This window comes from Rhamphochromis longiceps, linkage group LG17, assembly GCF_057381845.1.
Source record: "Rhamphochromis longiceps isolate RC_006_pf linkage group LG17, R_longiceps_female_GT1.1, whole genome shotgun sequence".
NCBI classification, from domain to species: Eukaryota; Metazoa; Chordata; class Actinopteri; order Cichliformes; family Cichlidae; genus Rhamphochromis; species Rhamphochromis longiceps.
The window spans coordinates 27,980,380-27,997,777 of record NC_140573.1 but is presented as its reverse complement, the minus strand read 5'-3'; the positions used below and the strand labels follow the sequence as shown (position 1 = coordinate 27,997,777).

Here is a 17,398-nt window from a genome sequence, read left to right as displayed (position 1 = left end):
AAATTGTGTGTCAAAAAATGGAGCTGTGCGATATGATGAAATATATTGGATGACAAAATTAAAACGCCTATTGTTTCATATTATACGCTATCGCTTGTTTCGTGCCCCAAACATGACAAACCTCTTCTACCATCTACCCAAGAATCACGTGAAAGAGTGTGGAGAGAGTTTACGGATGAGAAGAATAGAAATCACAATTACTTATTTGCAGAAATTGGCAACATTGTAGTCAGTTGCTACTCTGCAGTTCAGTGCATCCTTTTCCTTAACAGGAACAAACATGTAACACTGTGAACAAGCTTGATAAGCAAAGTATTCCTTTCACAACCCCAGAGGATCAGACATCGTAGTCAGAAATGGTAATGATTTAAGCATGGAAGGAGAAGCTGCAGCCATGTCTTGCTCTGCGTTTGATCTCACAATCCTGTCTCTTTCCCTCAAACCTACGCAGCTCCTATATCCTAAATATGGGATTCGATAGGAAAAAAATTCAACTTCTTTATTCAGACTTTATTCAGTCGAAAGAGAAATGAAGGCCCATGTTAAAGTCCCATTTCAACCACAGGTATATTCACCATAGAACCTTTGGAGGGACACAAAAGAAATGATCCCCTTGTAATCCCTGAAGATGGGATGATCACCCAGAACAACTGTTTTAATGTGCAGTGACCAACTATCCAGCAAAATGCCCCCTGGAGCACAACAGAGCCACTGCCCACTCTTTATAGGTGGTGGTGGTGGTGGTGGGGGTGTGTGTCAAAGGTTTAAGCATTTTCAAATTTTTCACCATCTATAGGTTTCTACTTTAACCCCATTTCTCATGTTAATTTCTACCAACAAAGACTTCTAACAAAACTGAAAATAGTTTATTGTGATCATTTACTCTCAGAAGAGTGTGTACTTTGATCTTAACAAGCTTAAAGTCTGGCAGAATTTTCCTGCTTAAATCCCAAAAATACTCTCAGGAGATGCACGATGTCTAAAAACTCCACCCCACTGGTACATTTTCTTAACTTTACTCACTTTGACACAAATTTGTGCCGTATGTAGTTGTGCTGCAGTAACAGCAAGCTGGGTGGCCCTGACATTTGTTCCACCTTTCGCATTTGCAACTTGTCATGTCACAGGCAATCAATGCCATCGGATGCGACACTACGCCCTGATGTATTGCAGTTTACTGGCGCTAACATAACACAACCAGATTTCAGATTTTTTTTGTGATGCTGTTTTTTGTAGATTTTTTGGATTACAAACCCCTTCCCCCCCAAAAACCCAAAACATTATCTTCCCATGATAATACCTCATGTCATCCCTCTATTCCCCCCCCTGTTTGCTGGCTCCCTGCTCACTAGCAGAGACATGGGCAGCCTAATAAAGAAATAAATGGGAATAAATCTATTCAGTGGCCGCTGCTGACCTTTGCGCGTGAGTCTCAGTGGTGTCTGTGGCACCCAGGCGGTTGGCATTATGATTGGTATGCGACATTACACTACACAAAGAGGCAAAACACGGAACTACAAATTGGTTGCACACAAAAAGAAACAGCAGTGTCAGTTTTCCAAACGAGTTGGCTCAGATTCCAGCTCGCTCTGCAAATGAGAGCGTGCTAAAGTTCATGCATCATCACTTAGAGGATGCCAAGATAAATCAAGGACAGGTAAACGCAAAGAGAGGAGTCATTTAACAACATTTAACAATAAGGTTCCAGAGACAGATCCTATCTGCTTGGTTGATGAAGAGCCACTGTTGCCGTTTCTAGATTTAATTAAACTCTCTAACGTTTTAATCTTCAACGTCGGTGCTTCGGCTGAGTCATCGCTGACAGATGCACCGCCGCCACAATTCAATAAGAAGGCAATCTCAGTTTGTAGGCAGATCACAGGAAGCTTACACACAACTTATGCTCTGTCATTTGAGTCATATGTATATTTCCCAAAGACAAGACAGCAACTCTCTCATAGACATTGCCATTAAAAGACAGCAATATAAAGGTTTCTGGCCTTCTAGAAGAATACGGACGTTTGTACACACTTAACACTCAATGTCCTCCATCAGTCCGCACACACACTCAGCTACACGTAGATTCGGCAAATAACAGCCCTGTGTGTGACTCATGACAAAGTGCAGTGCATAATTATGATTGTCAGAGAGTGTGAGAGGGCCTCCCATTCTGAAAAACACAGAGTTGAAAGCACTTCAGAGCCATTTACCAGTGTTTCAAGGAAAAACTGTGCCAGTTTTGACATGCTTTGATTTGCGGGCTTTTATTTGGATCTTGTAGAAAAGGTAAAATTCACTATACATGTGAAAATGAAAAAAAGAAAAGAAAAAGAAAATCAGAAAGTGGGCTTGAAAATAACACAGAAAAAGCTTACGCTTTCAGACGCAATCAGACTATACTAGGGGACCCCTAGTATAGCTGGAGTGGAATCTGCTGTCAATGAGGAGCAAGGAACAGCGAACAGTAAAGCGGACTTAGCAGGACATCTGAGAGCAGCTGAAGATCAGTAAGTCATTGCTGTGCACTGAGGGACTGTAGCACAGATTTCTGCTGTCACTGGACTAAACCGCACATGCAAACACACCAGCAAAAGACGACAGAAATGAACAAGCAGACAGGAAGAAGGACAGAGATTCAAGCTCTTCTCCAAAGCCAGCAACACTACCTTTAACACCTTCTCACCTGTTCCACCTCTCTGAACCAAGAGGCAGGTCTCAGCTCCCACAGGGCACTCCTTGAGCAGCTCCACCACCTGTGTGTGACCGAATCCCTGCACGGGCTGCTTGTTAATCTCCACAATTAAGTCGCCCTCGCACAGGCCCGGGCAGCCCTGAGGCTCCAGGACTTGTTTAACACGCTGACCTGTGGCGCTGTCTGCAATCGTGAAGCCAAACCCATCCACGCCCTTCACCATGGTCAGGGTTAGTAGCTCTCCCTGGGTCGCGCCCGATGATGCCATAGAGACGCTGTCTGGTGGCGTAGTACCCGTGGTGGGAGGAAGCGAGCCATCTAAGTGGGTGTCCGCTGGGTGACCAGTGAGCAGCTGCTGCTGGGCGCTGACCGGGTCCTGACTGGGGTCTGTAACAAAGCGTGTCGTGCGGGTGAGATAATCTAGGTAGTTATCGTAGCCCGTCCTGCCGTTCACCATAATGGGCCGCTGCTCCATGATGCCCAGTGGGGAGATGATGGTGGTGGTGTTGTTGTTGGTGTTGGCAGCTTCCTCTGGCTCATACGGCAAAGGATAACCGCGACATAATACGAGAGTCACGCTTTGGCCAATAGGTACAGACTGGAAGAGTTTCACCACATCAGCATGGGTGGTACCCAGGACGCACACATCGTTGATGTAGACAATAACATCACCTGCAGAGAAAAAGCATGGACAAAAATATAGTGGTTAGGCATAATGGAGCTGGAACATTAGAAATAATGGGCACAGATGTGGGTGGCTAAAGGCGATTAATCTCAAGAATTGTAATAAACAGAAGCCACGTTCAGGCTCTTTTTAATTTTATATTGTACTTTAATGGCACATCAAATTACAATTAAAACAAAATGACCCTGAACTGAACCAAATTGCCATAAATCTAATTGGGCAAAGTTAAAGAGTGGCTTCAAAGTATTAAGTGCTTTTCTTAAAAAAAAAGAAAAAAAGAAATCACAAAGAAAAAATATTAAATATTAAAATTCAAATTTAAAAATACAGCTCTTCATCATAACCTTGGTCAATGGAATTTCAGTTAAAACCACTTCATTTAAAAGAAGACTTATTCAGTCTGCAGAAATTTGACAGCAGTGTTCTGGGTCCTAGTTGTCTCACTGCAGAGCAATAAAAGACCCCCAGCACAGAACAGGCGTCAGTGACATCAAACGTGATGTACTGATTATGACATAACAGAAACAGCAGGAAAAAGCAGGTGTTGGGGTGGAGGTAGTTTGCAGGGGTACCAGCAACTGTATATGGGCTAATGGCTCAGTCACACCAGAGTAAAGAAAGGATGCAATCTCTTTTCAAATAGGATAAATTGGTGGCTGCCTGCTGATTGCACTGGATTTTTTTCACATTTGGCAAGCAGTTGTGGCAAACAGCTGAGCAACTGCCTTCAGTTGCAATGTGATGGCAATTGAAGGCAACCTATTTCCATACAATTGCGCTCCAACTCAGGCTGACAGCAACCACTCTCAGAAAGACTGGCAAAAGTTTGCAAATAACAAGTGTCTAATTTATAAATGCAGATCAATCCGAGTGTAGACTACATCAATGAGCCCAGTTCATCTGTGTCTCTTTGGTAGAGGGCACTCGACTGGCTGCCAACTGTTTGCATTCTGGTAATATTTCTGTAAAAGCATTGTTGCTAAGCGCCTGTGTCATTTCGCAGGTAATTCGCAGTCCTGCAACAACTACCCTTGGCGAAGTAACTTTTGTTTCAAATCAGGCTTTGTGCGGACTTTGAATGCAATCAGTTAATGTCATTTTCTGGTTAACCTCTGTAGATGTAGATGGCAACAGATTTGTGATATTTGCCCATCTATCACAGTTACTCACTGCATTATTGCAAACAAATTGCATGTAATTGCCAATTTGAACCCATTCAATCACAAACCGATAACAGAGAGACTCGTATCTTATTTTCATTTTTATCACCACCTCCATGCACCAAAGTTGCCCTGAGGATGTCAGCTGAGTGTGAGTGGTTGTAGAACTGGTGCCCATCTTTAAAGCAACCAAAGGCAACAAGACTGCAAGTTCATTGCATACGATCATAATAACTTTCATCACGCCACAGTCTCCAATCACTGCTTCCTCTCATTCAATGGCAGCATAAGCAGTTTAAAATAGATTTATCAATATCATGTGCAGAAGAGTATCAGCAGACCCATCAGCTGATGGACCCTGGCTGGTACTGAATTCAGCTGATTGTAGCCAATGTACAGGGACTATAGACTGTCCTAACAATGCTAACAATCTGTCACACTTCTACAAAGGCAGTGGTGATTTAAGAGAACAGAAACAGCTTACCATAGTGGAGAAAATCACTATAAGCAGGAAAAATGACAGCTATAATAGTGAAATATTGTGGGATAATAATATACATATGGGAAAAGCAATCATCACGGAAGGGCTTGAGCCTATCCCAGCTGTAAAAAAGAGAAAGGAAGGCTACACCCTGGATGGACAGGTAACCAGACAATTTACTCCTAGAGCCAGTTTAGCATTACCTGATATCCTTTACTGTGAGAGGAAGTTTAGAATCAAGCAGGCACACTCTACACAGACCCCACCACGGTGTCACTCCAGAAATCATTATGTAGAATATCAAATATGCGGAAGAGCAGCTGGCCTGGATTTAATATCAAGACTTCATCTCTCTACAGCTATTCACATTCTCAGCTGTACGCTACATCTGCGCTGTCTCTCCTCAGATGGCTTGCAGCTATAAACCATTTCTACAGATAAACATTACCACCGATAATGTCTCAGCTGCCTTTTAAGTATAAAATAGTGCATATGACAAGTGGCTAAAATGTTTGTCTTTTATGGTCCCAAGTGGTTTTATTTGCTTGCTGCAGTGTACTGCACTGTAGATAAAAACCAAGCCAACAATTAAATGTTCCCACACAAAAGCTCTTAACATCCAGGCTTATCTTTTTCTCAACCAGATTACTAAATATAGTGTTTTCTGCTCCACTGTGGAGGAACCATGCAGCTTTTTCAAAACTCTGGGCAAGTGGGACTAAGAAGCACAATCCACATTAAAGTCTGACAAACAGCATTACCTGGGTTGATAATGAAAACAATTACATTCTAATTGCAGGCATAATTGTCACGCTCTTTGGAGAGAGGGCAGGGTGACACTGTCAGTGTGCATTGTAAAGAGAAGGCGTTAAAAAACAGCGATCTTTTGTGATTAATAAGCAAAGCATGTGCTTTAGTGATTGGCTCTCACCTTGCTAACCACCCTGCCCAATTCTCATAAAACGTGAACAGCACTAATAGATGGTTCAATTACACTTTTATTTATTTATTTATACAAAAACAAGGCAATTTTTTTATTGATTTTCTGGATTGGCTGTGGAACTGCAACCGAGCAGCTAACCCCTCTGAGTGACAGCACACGTGGAAGTTAAAATATCACCGAAACGCTGTCTATCTTTGTAAACGGTGTCTCAAAAGCTTTTCGAGTTTAAACGCTCTGCTGGTATTGACAGAGCCAGCTCACACCTCTGGGCAATGTGACGTGAGGGACTTTTTAATTAATCTGGGTAAACGTAGCCAACATTTGCCTTGAGCATCAGTGTCAGAATCAATAGTTGAGCACACTGGCAGAAAACAAATGATGGTGCTGTGACCTCATGGCGCCCTCAAACCGCACATGTATCTCATTCTTTATAACCAGAGATGAAACGCAGATAAACCATCAACAGACACAGGCGGGTAGGAACTGTGATATAATCACATGTTTTACCAGGAATCTTTATTCCTAAAAGATGGATTTCAACTTCACACATGTGTGCCAAATTCTACCGCCTTCCCTATCTCCATATAGAAGTGACATTAATTTTGTTTATTACAAATTGCATAAGAGCGACTCATCAACTCCTCCAATAGTTCCCCTGTTACTCTGAATCTGTGTCCCCAAACCTTTTTGGCTCATTATACTTTAAAATGATGAAAAACACTCAATGATTCTCAAAAACGGAGAGTGCACACTCTCATATACTCAGAAAAACAGTTACGCAAAGCACAGGTGAGCACTAATCATAGGTCGATACGGCTGGCATGATAACAAAGCAAAAATAGCTCTACAAATAATTTTTACTTGCTTTATTTGATCTACTCATCAACTACTTGTGGCTTCACGGAGTAGCGGTTAGCATAGTTTGACACTGAGTGGGGAAACAGACACAGCCTGTGTACTCCTACTGCCCATCCCAGGCCCGGATAATTAGGAGGGATGTATCAGAAGGGCATGTGGGGTAAAATCTATGCCAAATCAAATATGTATATCCACCCACTGTGGTGACCCCTTGGGAAATAACGGAAAAACCAAAAGTACCGCATGTATTTTTTCTACTACTGAAGCAAAAGCCCATGCTACACCTTGATTGGCCTGTTTGTGTTTTTATAAGGTGATAAAGTGTTGCACGTGCATAAGTAAAAAAAGAAGGAAAAAAAAGAAAAAAAAAGGTCATTTTAGCTCATAGCTAGGTGGTTGCTAGGCAACATGATAATGTTACCATACATTCTGTACAAATAAGCTTTTGTGAATATAAATCAAATGTTACTGTTGAGAAATTAAAACCTCAGTTTGCATCCATAAGGTGTTGTCGGTACATAAATGAATAATTTTTAAAAAATTGTCATTTTAGCTCATTGCTTGGTGGTTGCCAGGTAACATGATTACATTATAATATCTGATATAGATAAGAGCCTTTAGCGGCTTAAGATATGTGCCATGTTTTGCACACACACAGACAAACAGAAAACTGGTATATTGTTGGTATAAAGATATAAATTATGTTTATGTACTGTTTATGAGACAAAAAAAGCCAAGATGCAAAGCTTCAGTTTTAAAATAAGCTAACAAAAACAAAAACAGCTAGCTACTGTATTGAAATAAGTACAACTTTGCAAAAGGAAATGTGAAATGAGAAGCAGTTGCACTGTGTAAATCCGTCTGAAACCAATGAACCTTTGAAACCAAATATTCTGTCACAACTTAACCTCCGTATATTTAATTTGAATTATTATTCGGTAAATGTTATTACTGAATAGCTATATCCCAGAAGAGGAATGTCCATTCAGTAAAAATGAAAGACAAGAACATTTATTTACTTAACATTTTTAGGGAGCAAAACTCATTTTTGTTCTTTTTTGCTATTTAATTAAACACATCAAGAGCCTACTGTCATTTTACTAAAAGAGCAATTTTCCATCACCATGAGCAGAACAAATTAAATCCATGGGAAAAGTGTCAAAATATCAGCAGATAAAACAAATTATTCACGGGGATCCAAAGAAAATGATGTATTTTTGCCATTTCGGTGAAACAAGGACAAATAAACAAACATGGCCACGAGCACGAGAGTGGAAAAAATTGAATCATCAAGAATGAGAGCTCAGACAGCAGCCCACACTAATTAAAACTGCCCTCGTTCTCTCGGTCCATTACAAAAGCTCCTGCAGGTCCCTTAAACAGTCCACATCACATTGACCTTATCTGTACACACCACGCTCAGTGGGACCAAGGCCCACGCTCCCACCTGCTTCATCTTCATTGTCCCATCCTTGCACATTCGTTATGACATATTCATCTCCATCTAATGGTGTGCTCAAGAGTCTGTCAATATAACGAGAGTTCTCTGTGGCCCTGCTGAGAAGATGAGGCCACGATAACAGAGCAGTTAAGACTCTCAGCAGGGTGGGCCGTGGTACCGACTGTGGTCGTCTGAGTGTCTGTGTGCGTCAGGCTAAATGTTAAAAACAAACAAAAAAAAGATGAAACAAATAAAAAGAAATCAAACATCTTATGGAGGTAGTGTACTTTCCCTTTTTTCTTACTTTTCGTGCAAGAATGCATTGAAATTAATTGTAAACAGATATAACACAAAATCAGGATGAAACTGCAAGAGAGAAATATTATTTCTTGAAATGAGAAAAGCCTAACTGTAAGCTTAAAGTTATAATTTTTGTACTGTGTAAGGTGACACGTGATTCTAAGCGCACTATGGCCATTTTGACTGAATGCCTTTAATGATAATAAAGGTACAAATGGTTAACTGCTCATTAATTCACATATCTAATCAACCAATCACAATGCAACAACTCAAGAACAGGGCATTTAGTCATGCAAACATGGTCAAGATGACCCACTGAAATTCAAACAAGCTTAGAAATTGCTGATCAGCTGGGATCCACTTGTTACAACCAAGGTAAGCAAAAGAGCATCCCTGAACATATAACAGGTCATAAACAGGCAGATGGGATACATCAGCAGAAGACCACATCAGGTGCCTCTCCTATCAGCTGAAAACAGGGAAGCGAGGCTATTATTCCTAAGGACTCACCAAAATTATACAAATGAACAAAAAGGTTTCAGGTTGATGAGCCCAATTTCCCAATTTCCTCCACAGTCTCAATCCAATAGAGCACCTTTGGGAAGTGGTGGAACAGGATATTCTCATCTCGATGTGCAGCTGAAAAATCTGCAGCAATTGTATGACACTATCCTGTCAACACGATCCAAAATCTCTTGATGAATGCCACAAAGAACTAATGCAGCTCTGAAGGCAAAAAGGGTGGTCCAACCTGGTACTAGCAAGGTGTATCTAATGATCTATCACTGTATGGGCAGGATTTTGGCCAACAGGTTGCTAAACCTTTTGAAACTTGCTTTAGTAGTTAAGATTTTTTTTTCATTGCCGTCTTTGACTCGTGTTTTTCATAAACCTTTTTTTTCTTAAATAAAAAACATCTAAGCAAATATGGCAGCCTTATCCAAATAGGCCACACACTGTAAAACAAGGGTTGACTGTCCTCCACCTACAGACCCATTTCATTTCACGTTAAACACTTTCTGCCTCCTACATTCAAACCAAGCCTCTTAGCTTTTTTTTTTACATTAAAAAACAATTATTGCTAAAAAGAATTATTTTCTCTACACATCAAGCAATTTAATGGAAAAAATGATCTAGAGTACATTTGGTCTTATAGGTAATATATATAGATATATAAATATAATATATGTAACTATCATACATATGTTTTTGTAGCTGCACAATCACACAGTAGATAGAGATAGCCAGGAGGTGTCATAGGGAAAAACCGGCAGGAATCAGTTATCTGAAATTGGGAATTTCACACCTCTGCCGGCCTGGGCTTCCTCCGTGTAAGCTCTGAGTTAGCAAGCTAGCACTGTTCCTGAAGAAGTAGGACACAAAGTCTGTGGAGGCAAAGTTGGGGGAACGGGTGGGGGAGTACAGAAGGATATGAGCTGACGAGAGGAAGTGGTGAAGAAAAGATGTGTGATACAGTAGTAGAGAAGTGGGAAGGATATTTTAGTTATTTTGGGGGAAAGAATACATAAAAAAGAAATGGGAATTGTAAAACAAAGCAGGAGGATTGGACGAGAAGACACAAAACCCAAATGCTTTATATGTAGAACTATCAGGACAAGCTTTATTAGTCACCAAGGGATCTATTCTGGGCTGCTGCACCAACACATTTGTAAAAAAAAGAAAGAAAGAAAGAAAGAAAGAAAGAAAGAAAGAAAGAAAGAAAGAAAGAAAGAAAGAAAGAAAGAAAGAAAGAAAGAAAGAAAGAAAGAAAGAAAGAAAACAGAACAATTATGAGCTAGTGTTCTGCAGAAATCTGTTAAAACATTGGTGTTTTGGAGAGGAGCATTACTACAGAGGAAACACCTTGACCAGCTTGCTTTATGTGTGATAAATCACCACTATAAGCTCTGCATTTGCTGCAGAGTATAGAGACAGACACATCACTGCATACTGAGAGCATGACAAGCTGGCTACTTCTAGTCCCTTGACCTTTCAGTACAGATGGTTTGCCTGTGTGTGTGTGTGCGTGTGTGTAAGTGTGCTGCAGTGCGACCCCCCCTGTGGCCACAGCCCAACGTTGTGGGGCTTATAAAGTCCCTTTCATGATTAATGAAAGAACAAAACTGCAGTTGGTGCACGGGCATGTGCATATGTCCACACAGAGAGCTAAGACAATGCAAGCCTGGCAAGCTGCACCAGCCAAGAATATATGCAAATGGATAATACTTTTAAGTGTGTTTGAGTGTGGACCCAGTGCCATTTACTCTTGAAGAGGAAGCTCCACATATTTCTGCGTGAAGAAGTGGAGGAAGACATACTTGGATGGTTTCGAGTAAAAGTACCCAAGTTATTCTGGAAAAAAGTAAATAATACAAAATACAACAAACCCCCCCCCCAAACACTTGGCTTGGATCCAGAAAACAGAATTACAACACAATTATTAAACCTCAGTTTCTTTTTAAAATACAATAGCTTTAGACTTGAATGAATAACATAAACACTGAAGGACAAACAAAGGATGTCTGAAAAGATTTGGGGACCCTATTTGGAAGTCTGTAGGGGATGTGGATCTAATGGAAAGTCAACTGGATTAGTGGTTTGTTGTGAACCATGCAGTTTTCTATTTATTTATTTTGTAACTTAAAGGAGAGGGCTTGTGTGAACTTGAACACTGCCATTGCTCCACTTGTCCTCTGTCTTCAGGTGAACACTTTTTTGAGGATGTGGATTTTCATGTGCTGAACGGGAGGAGCAGGTTGTTTTATTTTTGCATTTGATTAGTTCTAGAAGTAAAACTGCCCTTTCTTAAAAGGTACGCACGTTTGTGTTTTTTTTTTGTTTTTTTTGTTGAGTAACTGGGTCCATCCCTTCTCTTCCACTTGTCCTTATCAGGGTCCTTGTGAGTGGGGCTCTAGCCTATCCCAGCTACCACAGGGCGAGTAGTGGTGTCCACCAGACAGTAACCATTTGCACTCACATTCACAGCTAAGGGAAATTTATAATCACAAATTAGCCAAACCCCACTAACTGCATCTCTTTGGGAGGAAGCCAGAGTACCTGGAGAGAACTCACGCAAACATGGGCAGAACATGCAAACTCCACACAGAAAGCCTCGGCCAGATGGTGAAGTCTAACTCAGGGGGAGCAATGCTAACCACTGCGCTGCCCGAGTAACCGGGTCATAATATTATATTTAATGACATGCATACAGTGGGGCAAAAAAGTATTTAGTCAGCCACCGATTGTGCAAGTTCCCCCACTTAAAATGATGACAGAGGTCAGTAATTTGCACCAGAGGTACACTTCAACTGTGAGAGACAGAATGTGAAAAAAAAATCCATGAATTCACATGGTAGGATTTGTAAAGAATTTATTCGTAAATTAGGGTGGAAAATAAGTATTTGGTCACCTCAAACAAGGAAAATCTCTGGCTCTCACAGACCTGTAACGTCTTCTGTAAGAAGCTTTTCTGTCCCCCACTCGTTACCTGTATGAATGGCACCTGTTTGAACTCATCATCTGTATAAAAGACACCTGTCCACAGCCTCAAACAGTCAGACTCCAAACTCCGCCATGGCCAAGACCAAAGAGCTTTCGAAGGACACCAGGAAAAGTATTGTAGACCTGCACCAGACTGGGAAGAGTGAATCTACAATAGGCAAGCAGCTTGGTGTGAAAAAATCAACTGTGGGAGCAATCATCAGAAAATGGAAGACATACAAGACCACTGATAATCTCCCTCGATCTGGGGCTCCACGCAAGATCTCATCCCGTGGGGTCAAAATGATCATGAGAACGGTGAGCAAAGATCCCAGAACCACACGGGGGGACCTGGTGAATGACCTGCAGAGAGCTGGGACCAAAGTAACAAAGGTCACCATCAGTAACACACTACAACGGCAGGGAATCAAATCCCGCAGTGCCAGACGTGTTCCGCTGCTGAAGCCAGTGCATGTCCAGGCCCGTCTGAAGTTTGCCAGAGAGCACATGGATGATACAGCAGAGGATTGGGAGAATGTCATGTGGTCAGATGAAACCAAAGTAGAACTTTTTGGTATAAACTCAACTCGTCGTGTTTGGAGGAAGAAGAATACTGAGTTGCATCCCAAGAACACCATACCTACTGTGAAGCATGGGGGTGGAAACATCATGCTATGGGGCTGTTTTTCTGCCAAGGGGACAGGACGACTGATCCGTGTTAAGGACAGAATGAATGGGGCCATGTATCGTGAGATTTTGAGCCAAAACCTCCTTCCATCAGTGAGAACTTTGAAGATGAAACGAGGCTGGGTCTTCCAACATGACAATGATCCAAAACACACCGCCCGGGCAACAAAGGAGTGGCTCCGTAAGAAGCATTTGAAAGTCCTGGAGTGGCCTAGCCAGTCTCCAGACCTCAACCCCATAGAAAATCTGTGGCGGGAGTTGAAAGTCCGTGTTGCTCGGCGACAGCCCCAAAACATCACTGCTCTCGAGAAGATCTGCATGGAGGAATGGGCCAAAATACCAGCTACTGTGTGTGCAAACCTGGTAAAGACCTATAGTAAACGTTTGACCTCTGTTATTGCCAACAAAGGTTATGTTACAAAGTATTGAGTTGTATTTTTATTATTGACCAAATACTTATTTTCCACCCTGATTTACGAATAAATTCTTTACAAATCCTACCACGTGGATTCATGGATTTTTTTTTTCACATTCTGTCTCTCACAGTTGAAGTGTACCTCTGGTGCAAATTACTGACCTCTGTCATCATTTTAAGTGGGGGAACTTGCACAATCGGTGGCTGACTAAATACTTTTTTGCCCCACTGTACATATCTCTATCTATAAAACTCAAACCAAAACAGTGTAAATGGATATAAAGCATCAGGTGTGAATGTGAGTTTGAATGGTTGTATGTCCCTCTCTGCTAGCCCTGCATTAGCCTGGTGAAATATCTGTGGCATACCCTGCCTCTCGCCCTGTGACAGCTGGGATGGGCTTCAGCGTGTCTTGTGACCCTGAATCAAATAAGTGGAAGAATATGAAAGGACGGCACTGACATGCAAGAAGCAAAAACTGCAGCCGACTGGGGTAGAGCTCCTTTTACTGGCAGTATAATTCTGTATCATTCATAATGTCAGGTTTTTGAAGCTGGCATGCAATTAGCTGCGTTCCCTTTGAAATATCATTACAAGCACAAAGTTCTATACAACAAAAAAACTCAAGGGGAGCTCAGGTAAGTACTGCTGTGAAATAGATACTATACTGTGTGCTGCTTTAATGAGCTTTTATTTGACTTTGTTTAGGCTGCACTCTGAAAGAAAGGCTGACCTCATTTCTTTCACTGCATGCTGATATATAGAATAGATACTGCAAGCAGAAAGGCCACATATAATTGCTCTTCTCTGCAACAATCTGTGAGCGCGATCGTGTGCAAATGCATGCCAGCCATGAGAAATGCCATTATTTTAAATTTGCAAGGATAACTTATCTACGTGACCTTCAGCTTCTAGTTTATTGAGCAGAGATCATTGTTTGGTGTCTGTGTGTGAATACGGCTATAGATTACGTACTTAACACTGCCTCAAGAGAGCTCCTGGTTAGCTACAGGTAAAGAAAAGTGATTCAGTGAAAATAGCCTCTCTCTCAGTTTGTGTGTCAGTCACGCCTGAAGCTTACCTGTAGCCATCTTTGCATCTGCTGCGGCGGGCCCATCGGGGATAACGCTTTTGACCTGGAGGAATTCATCGGGCTCATCCCCTCCAATGATAGTGAAGCCAAAACCCATGTTGCTCTTTTGGAGTGATGTGGACAAGAAACTGCCTTTCAGCTGGGTGGGGTCCCGCGTGAACAGCGGCTTCTCTACAAAAGGATAAAAACAAGAAAATTAAATAAAATGTCTTTCCCTATAAGTTTTATTGCAATCACTAAAAGGCCCTAAAAGCTGGTGCAGGGGCTGCGCTCACAGGGTGGGGGGCAAGGGCAAAGCTTATTCAATAAGATACGGGTGTAGCCACAGGAAAACTGGAAGGGTATGACCACAGTAGCAAAACAGCACACTCGGACAAAGGCGGTATTGAAAGATGCAGGTGTGGGTCAAACGTTTTGCCTCCCGTGCAGGGCACCAATGCAATCCAAGTCCCTCTTGGCACACCTAAAATACACTAAACTGACACTCTGTCCTCGCCTCCCATGCTGGGACACAGTGGGCAGAAGAGGTGCAGACAGCCACAGTGGTGCAGTTTCTTCAGTTCCATCCCAAATTTGCAAAGAAAGCAACAAAATTCAGCAAATGCCATGCTGCCAATCAGGGATCAGTTCCAGGAGAAGATGCTCAGGGAGGTTAGGGAAGAACTGGGAGATTTCTGAAGGAGGAAGAGCTGGGAAATTTTCTGATGGAGGAGCGCCTGGAGTCGGAATGAGAGGATCTCTGCCAACAAGCTTAGTCACACTTAACCAAGTCCCTCATCTTTTTGACTCGGAAAAGAGACATGGCTAGCGTGCAACTTTGCATCCTTTGTAAGCAGTCACTGGTCCAGACTAAGCGATGCCCCTCTGTACCTGCTCTTCCCAGGTGATAGGGCAGGTGACAGGGCATGGTCACTGCACAAAAACTACCTCAAGGGAACAAGCTTGCCTGCCAGTTACCATGCTTACAGTGCGTCAAACAAGCGAAGAGTCAGCCTCCTGTGCATCTTTCTTGGCCTACTTACTGACAAAGTGCCACAGGGAGTAGGGGCTACAGACTGGCTGCTCTAGCACTACAGCGCAGGCGGATGTGTGAAGAGGCCGCTGTTTCTGCCTGTGATTGGGGCACATATTCATCCGCCGAGTCAGAACACGCCGGAGCGGGGAGACATCGGCAGAGGAGGATTTGGTATACGAAGCAGTCCTGCAGCCCAGAGCTGGCGAGCGGGAGAGGTCGCTGAGGCTATGGCAGCGCTCGGGCACCGGGCCGACCTGGACGTGGGGGGATCTGGGGAGGGTGGCACAGGGGCTGGCATCCTCCACTGGTGTCAAAGTTTGAAGGGAAAAGAAGGAGTAGAAGGAAGGAGGAGGCAGAAGTGGGTAGAGAGGAGGAAAAAGAGCCTCACTGGACTGAACAAAAGAAACAGGCTCTTCACTCAGAGTCGCGACTAACAACATCACTACAGAAACAAACCTCCACTTCTCGGATCCAGACAGTTTTTTCTAGCAGTACACATCCTACTGTAACAAACTGATAGAGAGCAGAATCAGGTAACCAGTCATTAAACAAAACAGTGAATCACCCTGAAACCCACATGTTCTCTTTGGAAGACGTCTGTTTATATGGCAATAAGTATTATTAGTCTGACCAAAATGCATTCCACCCACTGTTTTAATGAGGCATAGGTGTGAACTGACTGATATATCCTACCGTCAATCACTATAAAAATAATCTTTATGAGTAAAGCCTTTGGGGAAAAAAATTAACATTATTTTTTGGTAACATGCATGTTTTTTCTTACTTTTTCTTTCAAACAGCTTTTTACTCGTACATGCAGCTTTCCTGATTATATGACCTTGTGTGTATCTCTAAGGCCATGGCTATATAAAATTGCATCAGTGCGTAAATAGTTTGCTACATCTATTCAAATAATTTTATGTTGTTTGAAAGTGTTAGTGATTGCAGCACTGTTGGACATAATATTCAAGGATGAGGGGCTTAACACCTTGTTACGTTGCCACCCTGCTTCATTTTCAAGCCTAGAAATTCATATCTGGGAAATTAACATCTTTGTTTTGTGATACAGGATGTGATACATAAGATCAGTCTTAAGGTCAGTGTATACTAAAACATAATCTGCTTTATTATTATCTGTATTTATCTATTTGGGAGGATAATTCACAAATTAAACTCCACATTGTTTTTAACAAGACTTAAATATATCCATCGAGACTATAAACTCATCAAAAAAATTCTTTACCGAGTTCATAAATTAAATTAAAAGTATGGTCAATTCCTTATAGACTTTTTAAAATTAGACTGGTTATGCAACCAGAAGGAGTCGCCCCTTTTCAGATCCTGGGTTTTATGTATTTTGTGTCCAGCACACATGAATTTTCACTTACTGACAGGTGTTTTAAGCCTGTCATTGTCAGTTATATTTACATTTACACAAAGATTGTTCTGATTAGATAAATTACTGTTTATATATTAGCTTTATATATTGCCTGAAAAGTCTGCTCCAGTCTCCAAGGGGTGCTCTAAGAGGGGATCTGGCTTTCACAGAGCTCTGATCTGAACATGGTGGACTTAGTCTGGGATTGCATTAACAGAATCAACTTAAAAACTCAACCCCAAAACTTTGTTGTTAAAGATGCTTTGAACAACACCTGCAAAGGACTCCAAAAATTAACACGCAAGTGGACCTAGAAGAATTAGGGCTCAAATACTGAATTTATTTTATTTCATGTTGTTTATCATTAGTTTGACAATTAGAATGAATCACATTCATTAAAGCACCTTCCCAGCATTTGCATGTGTAATTGAAGGTATTAAGAGAATTTTCCTGCATCTGCTTTTATCATTAAAGCTCTTGAGAGGCTTTCTGAAGCACAATAATAAACACAGAATGGAGTTTTTTAACAGATATCTTTATAAATGTTCCTTAATTATAGTGCAATATTAATCTCTTAATACACAAGTAATTAATAAATGGATATATATACCCTACTAATAATTTCCCATAAAGCCAAAGGCCGTTCTTACCTCTGTAGATGGTGGGAAGGGGCAGCGAGGACAGGCCCTGGCTTTGCATCTGCTGCTGCTGGAGTCTCCTTTTAGCTTCCAGGACTGGGTTCTCAAACTGGGTCCTTCTATTTATATGAC

The 17,398-nt window shown here is 41.7% G+C and overlaps 1 protein-coding gene across 4 annotated transcripts in view; it reads right to left on the bottom strand.

The window, feature by feature from the left end:
• The window catches only part of magi2a (membrane associated guanylate kinase, WW and PDZ domain containing 2a), a 273,251-nt gene that overhangs the window by 36,413 nt on the left and 219,440 nt on the right, over positions 1 to 17,398 (bottom strand). For all 4 annotated transcript variants that reach the window (XM_085385962.1, XM_085385963.1, XM_085385964.1 and 1 more), the window contains exons 8-10: positions 17,279 to 17,397; positions 14,224 to 14,406; positions 2,684 to 3,364 (exon numbers count right to left, since the gene is read on the bottom strand). In XM_085385962.1, the coding sequence (XP_085242088.1) occupies positions 2,684 to 3,364; positions 14,224 to 14,406; positions 17,279 to 17,397 (983 nt within the window). The remainder of the gene's footprint in view (positions 1 to 2,683; positions 3,365 to 14,223; positions 14,407 to 17,278; position 17,398) is intronic.